Source organism: Nicotiana sylvestris, chromosome 1, assembly GCF_000393655.2.
Source record: "Nicotiana sylvestris chromosome 1, ASM39365v2, whole genome shotgun sequence".
NCBI classification, from domain to species: domain Eukaryota; kingdom Viridiplantae; phylum Streptophyta; class Magnoliopsida; order Solanales; family Solanaceae; genus Nicotiana; species Nicotiana sylvestris.
The window spans coordinates 6436090-6442844 of NC_091057.1; the positions used below are offsets into that span (position 1 = coordinate 6436090).

Sequence of the window (6755 nt, forward strand, 5' to 3'; positions counted from 1 at the left end):
AACTACAATCTGCAAACATTTTACATTGAATGAATTCTTCATTAATATTAGTTGTTTTGTATATAGTAAATATTAAAGTTTAACTAAGCTATAGAAAAGACAAATTTAGATGCCTGACAGAATACATAAAATCATATTAAACGCAAATACACAAATTGTAGTATACTTCATTATCATCTTCAAAAACTTGAACGATTACACAAAAAAATCAGATAATTTGAACTCACTAACATTTATTTTGAATAATTATTCTAACTACATGATATTCATTTCTTTTTGGGCGCATTCTTGCAAGTTCTTTTGGTATGCCCTTCACCTCCACAATTTCCACATGACACCTTGTACTTCTCTGACTTTATTTCATCAAATGTTTTATATCTTTCCTTGTGAGGTCTCCCTGGCTGCCTTTTATCTCCCGCTGGTGGCTTTACTACCTCATCCAAAATATATTGTGGCACATCCCATTTGCTTTCATCAGGAAGAGGATTTACTGGCATTTCATAGGTAAGCAGAAGGCTCTTCCTTGTGTAATACGGAGAGCAATAGTTTTCGTATGTTTCCTTCCTATGCCTTAATGCTGCCAAAGCATGCGCACATGGAAGTTCATCAAGTTGAAATTTTCCGCAGCTACATTTCTTGGTTTCTAGACACACAATGTACCGCTTCACACCATCTAACACAGTATATAAATGATTTGTTGAAGCCCTCACCTATAATTGAAGAACAAACATTAATAATAATATATCAATTATTAAAAAGAATTATCCAAAACTTACCTACAAATCAGCTACAAATACATTACAACTTATCTACAATCTACAATTATCCACAATTTGACTACAATTTATCTACAATCTGGAAACAATGCATATTAAGCAATTTATTTTTTTTGCACAAAACAAACAGATCTTACCCTTAGTTTCTGAGATAATATATTGTTTTCATCCAATTCTTTGTTGAATTTGTACCCAAGGCATGTGAAAGTACCCTTTGCCTTCAATAACTTCTCTTTCGTCCAATGTTCAAGAAGCGTCCTCATATACTCTAATAGATCATATATTGGCAGCTCTCTTGCCTCTTTTGTTACAGCATTCAACGACTCGACAATGTTTGATGTCATAGTAAAAGTTCTATTCACCGTTGCATGTACTCTTGTCCATCTATGATAGCCAATATCATATAGGTAAGATTTCACACGCGGGTCTACCTCTTCAATCTTCAACATCCTTTTATTAAATTCATCCAGAGTGTATGACCGTGCTGTATCAAAGTACAATTCATGTAATTGTAAATGTCCCTTCTTGAATTTGGACCTTATATTTGTCCAAATATGCCACATGCAAGAGTAGTGTGGCATGCCCGGATAGACAATTGATGTTGCCTTCAGTATACTCTCATTCCTATCTGAAACAACACACATTGAAGGTCTTTCACCATATGCCTCCTTGAATTGCTCAAAGAACCACTTCCAAGACGCGTCGTTTTCAGAATCAACCACAGCATATGCCAAGGGAAATATAGTACCTACATTTTTAATTCATAAAATATTAATTGGAAGACCTGAAAAGGTATATAAAAATATAATTAAATAACAACTGCAATATATATTCAGAATATAGACAATTTATCTACATGTTTTTCCTTTAGCTACAAAATAACTACAATATAACTACAATTTAACTACATTTTATAGACTGCCTACAAAATAACTACAAAATTATTACATTATTTACCTGCTGCATTCATGGTACTTGTTGTAAGCATAATCCCCCTGTAGGCTGACTTTAAGAATGTCCCATCAACCATTACTACTGGCCTACAATGTTGTCAACCACTTATTGATGTACAAAGAGCAACAAATGCGTATAAGAAGCAATCATCTGCTGCCTTCTTCAATTTAACAACAAAACCAGGATAAGTCTCCTCAAGAATATAAAAATATTTGGGTAATTGTTTGCTGTAGGAGTCAGACGGATTCCCTCTCAAAAATTGTAAAGCCTTTTCCTTGGCTCTCCATGCTTGCATGTAGCTTAGGTTCAGTCCATGTTCGGATAACACGTCAGTTTGTATGTCCTTTGGTGTGTAAACAGTCTTAGGATCACAATACTTTGGAACGACCATGCTACCAACTACAGCTGCAGTACATTTGCGCTGTATGAATGTTTCGTCTAATAAGGAGCATGTGTGTTGTCGGCTGAAACTCCTTATCTTGAATATTACCGAATCATTAATTGACGTTGCCTTGAAGTGCCATTTACAGTTTTCAGCAACACATATAAGGCAGTAGCTACAAAAAAAAAAATAATATTTAATACATGCTATAGATGTAGAAGCAACAAAAAAGACTGCTTTAACACAAATTCGTTAAAAACTACAAATAACTACAGTTTAACTACAATTTATAAAAACCACATATCTTCACTAAAACACTGCTTTTACTGATATATTCTCCACAAATAAATTCATACCTTCTATGACTAGATCTTTTTACTCTGAACTGGAACTTGTGCATCACAGAAAAATTCTTCATTGCAGCAGCTACAGTTTGCTTGTCCTGATAAACTTGTCCTTCTTCAATATATGTTTGCGTAGATTTAGTTATTATTTCACTTTGATATTCCTCTGTAGCTGGTGAGGATGGAAATTCAAGTAAGTTTAGGGATCCAGACGAACCTGCAGCAACATAGAGATAAATGTAGTAACTATGTAGATAATTTTGAAAACAACATTGCTTTATGAGCTTCAGTACATTGTTTAATATAGTTAATTTGTAGATAAATGTTGTAATATTGTAGATAACACACTAACACAATAACTCTCTGCAATGTCGAATTAAACATACCTGCACTTGTGCTATCGTTGGTGATTGCCAATTCCATATTAAAATCTCTTACGCTTATACATAAAGGATACGAACCTAAGTTCTTATTCTCCTTTTTGGTCTCCATATACACACGACCCCCCATATCATTCCTAATCTCTATTGGAGGACAATTGTCGTTCACAATGTATTTGATTTCTACAATTTTATCTGATGTATCAATCGATAATTGTTCTGCAATTGTAGAAATCAGAATTCCGTAGCTTGCATTCTCATACCACAATGGCATCAACTTCAAAATCTTTAAATCTGCCATAGTGATCCCAATTTCCATTTAATTTTAGCATTATTGGAATTTTTGTCATGATTTCGTGTAGTTGACAGAAAAAAGATGAAGAACAGATATAGGTTCGACAATTTGAGTACTGAGGTCGATGAAGAACAATTTTGAATTCTACAATTTATATTGCGTTGTAGAATTTGTAAAAGCAATTTGACTACTGGAGCTTATGAAACTTGTGTTGTTTTAGAATTGTAGTGAATGAGAGAATTATGCAGCAATGAGATCTCTTTCCGTTTCAAAATTTGAATTTAATGTGGAAAGAATCAAACGCAGATTTCGTGCCTTCTTTTTAGCGCGTTTTAAATGGCAGAATCTTCCTAATTATGGATTGGTATATAAATTGTAGTAAAAGTGTGGACTGGACGGGTAATTAACAAATTATGAACATTTTTGGTAATAAGGTTTCATATATGGTATAACTAGGAAAAAATCTCATTTTAAAACAAGGATCATACAGAATCATATGGGCTTTAAAATAAATAGCTGAAACAAGAAATGAGCTAATCAAAAGAAAGATGTACAACATGGACAGAAACTCACACCACAAACTTTAATTATATTACAACTAAAAATAAGAAATGATATTACATAATACTGTTGATTGCACTTGGTGCACTAGATAAATTACTATACAACTTCTAAATATCAATTACAATTATGTGAAGTGTTGTGGCCTGATTCTAACCCCGTTTGGACTAATTGATTTAACCAGCAGGGATCCCGTTACTCTTTTCATTACTGCCCGATTGGCTTGAAATCTAGTCACTGATGGATTTGATAAAATGGTGATCAAATCTAATTACTGCTTAGCTTTGTCCTCCACATGCCAATATCAAATCAAAATTACACATTAATTTCATGAACTAACACTCAAGTAAAGCAGTAGCACTGTTTCCATTACATGCTCAACGTTTTCTTTTTCTTTTTAAGAAAAAAAGATCTAAACTTTGATTGAAGGAATAATGTTGAAACACTTTTCATTATTGAATCAAGCAAAGATAATTTAAACCTAACAAACAACCTTCAGTAGTGATAAACCAATTTTAACCACATGAAACCAATCTTGCATTAACTGAAAGAGTAAGACTCAGATTTCAGAAGTTCATAACCAAGCTAACAACATGAACTATTCAATACTGCACATAACTGAATTTTAGTTGAAGACAAAACAGATTCCCAGCACTTTTTACTATTTATTAAATTCTTGAATTATGTCGTGGATTATTGGTATATTTAAAAGTGATTCGAAATTTAAATATACCTGACAAATTTAATTTCTCTTTTTCCTTTTGTAGTTTCAGGTTTTGACCTTCTTTTTCTTTGATGATGTCTGTTTTCCAATGGTTGTATTATACAGTATCCAATGAATTAAACCCTTAGGGGTCGTTTGGTTGGAAAGAATTATCTCAGAATTAATTATTTCGGGATTAGTTATTCCACCTTTTTTATGGGGATAAAAAAATTACAATTCTAAGATAATTAATTCTTGGATTAATTATACCGTAATTTTCACCCAACCAAACATGGGATAAACTCTTCTTAAATTTTATTTCGTAATTAATTATTCCTTATTCCCTATACCAAAAGAGCCTTTAATGTTAGTGCGTAAATTAAAACTTAGAACAAGTTTAGCCAGAAGCCTATTCATTCAGCTAAAAATTTGGGGGTGATTGATAAGATGACCTATAAGGGTCGGTTTTTAAATATTATTTTTGTTTTTAATATGTTTAATATGAGCTTCGGATCCACACAGAGTTATTGTTCTTTAGGAATTAGTATTTGTACCCGCGCGTTGCGCGAAGAATATTAAATGCAAACTTTTATAAGAAAATGTTATATGAAAAATACGGTATACAAAGAAGCACGCGAATGCTATTATTTTTAAACATGTAATGCCCTAAATATTCATAAATTGAAGTCATGCATAAACACTTATCCATTTTAATAAATAGCTATTAAGGAAGAAAATAAAAATTTAGATTATTGGCTACATGTATTAGCACTGTTTGCGAAAGGCAACAAATAGCACCTGCTTAAGATTACTTGATCAGAATTAAGATTGTTTGATGAGACCTTTGTAATAAAGAGATTTAAGTTAGACAAATTGTAGCATAAATTAGGCAATTAGTTAATTAGCAACACCATTAAAAAGGTGAAATACATCAGAATTGCACAAGGTACACAGGCGTACAATCGTGCAATATCAACCTTTTGGTGTTGTCTCTAGCTTGTATTCTACGTGATGGATAAAATCAAAGTCTCAGAAAAATAATACGTATATTATTTTTTGTATTTAACTTATCTTTTAAATATGTTGCGTAGACGCTATAGATATATGGACTGCAATATGAAAAAAAAATAGTAGTGTGTGCGACTATATATTTTATCTATTAGAGTACATTTGGAATGTTTATGCATAAACTAAATGGATATGCATAAATATTCTTCGGATGAAGAAATATGGATTTTATAATTGGTCATCTTCCAACAAATTCGTCATCGTCATGGAGTTTTACCAATGACAGAAATAAAAACGCCGTCTCCACTGTTGTATATCTGGTCTCAACACGTGCCATAGGTTTCACTACTGCTTATCAAAGGAATTCCATGCCATAAGTTTCTCTTTGTTGTTGCAAGTTTATGCTTTTGCTTATAAAAGTGGTGTTATGTTTGATATTTTATCCTTGATGTATACGTTATTCGGGCACATTCAGATGGTTCGGGCACATTCAGAGGAGGAGCACTGATGCACCGGTGAGGAGGTGTAAGCGACTGGTTGTGGTGGGCATGAGGAGAGGTAGAGGGCGACCTAAGAAGTATTGGGGAGAGGTGATCAGACAGGACTTGGCGCGACTTAGGATTACTGAGGACATGGCCCTTGACAGAGAATTGTGGAGGTCGAGCATTAAGGTTGTAGGTTAGGGAGAAGTTGTGAATATTTATACAGCGCACTAGAGTGAGACTAGCTAATTAGGTGTTAGTCTTTGGCTGCTACTGGTTATCTACTAATGCAGGGCTTTATCTGCCGGTTATTGTTATGCCATCCATCTATTTCGTACTTCTTATATTGTTGTTATTCTATTATGAGTCTATTGATCATACTAATATATCTTCTCTTGTTGCTTTCTTGAGCCGATGGTCTCCTGGAAACAACCTCTCTGCCCCTCGGGGTAGGGGTAAAAAGTCTGCGTACATATTACCCTCCCCAGACCTCACTTGTGGGATTATATTGTTGTTGTTGTTGATGATGTATACGTTATTCAGGGACCTAAAATGGGGCCACTAATAACTACGGTCCTAATTGATATCAAGGATTTGTATGTTGAGTTTGTTTAAGAATGGCACACGGAATAGGGTTAACAACTCTAAGTTTCTAATGCATGGTGAAATGAAAAGCGCACTACGAAAGGCTGCTACGATCCCTCTTCTGTGCAACAGTCTACCAGTACTGGAAGATCATAAGCCATGATAAGTGACGCATCTTGTTTGATGAGGAAACATTGTATGTACCGAACATCTTCTTGATTAAAGTTTTGTTTTGTGTGCTGCTTGTATTGGACTCTCATCGTCAATGTTCTAGCGTAATTGGAA

The 6755-nt window shown here is 33.8% G+C and overlaps 2 protein-coding genes across 2 annotated transcripts; both read right to left on the minus strand.

Annotated features, from left to right (window-relative positions):
* Nucleotides 1-266: 266 nt before the first annotated feature.
* Nucleotides 267-1806, minus strand: LOC104241469 (uncharacterized). The gene is made up of 3 exons (XM_009796411.2): nt 1734-1806; nt 914-1524; nt 267-710 (listed from the first exon to the last, which is right to left on the minus strand). Exons 1-3 carry the CDS (start codon nt 1804-1806, stop codon nt 267-269), a joined length of 1128 nt encoding a protein of 375 aa, XP_009794713.2.
* Nucleotides 1807-1827: 21 nt separating this feature from the next.
* LOC104241470 (uncharacterized) lies at nt 1828-3137 on the minus strand. Its single transcript, XM_009796412.1, has 3 exons — nt 2843-3137; nt 2469-2673; nt 1828-2287 (listed from the first exon to the last, which is right to left on the minus strand). The coding sequence occupies exons 1-3, from the start codon at nt 3135-3137 to the stop codon at nt 1828-1830; spliced, it is 960 nt and encodes a 319-aa protein (XP_009794714.1).
* Nucleotides 3138-6755: the final 3618 nt, after the last annotated feature.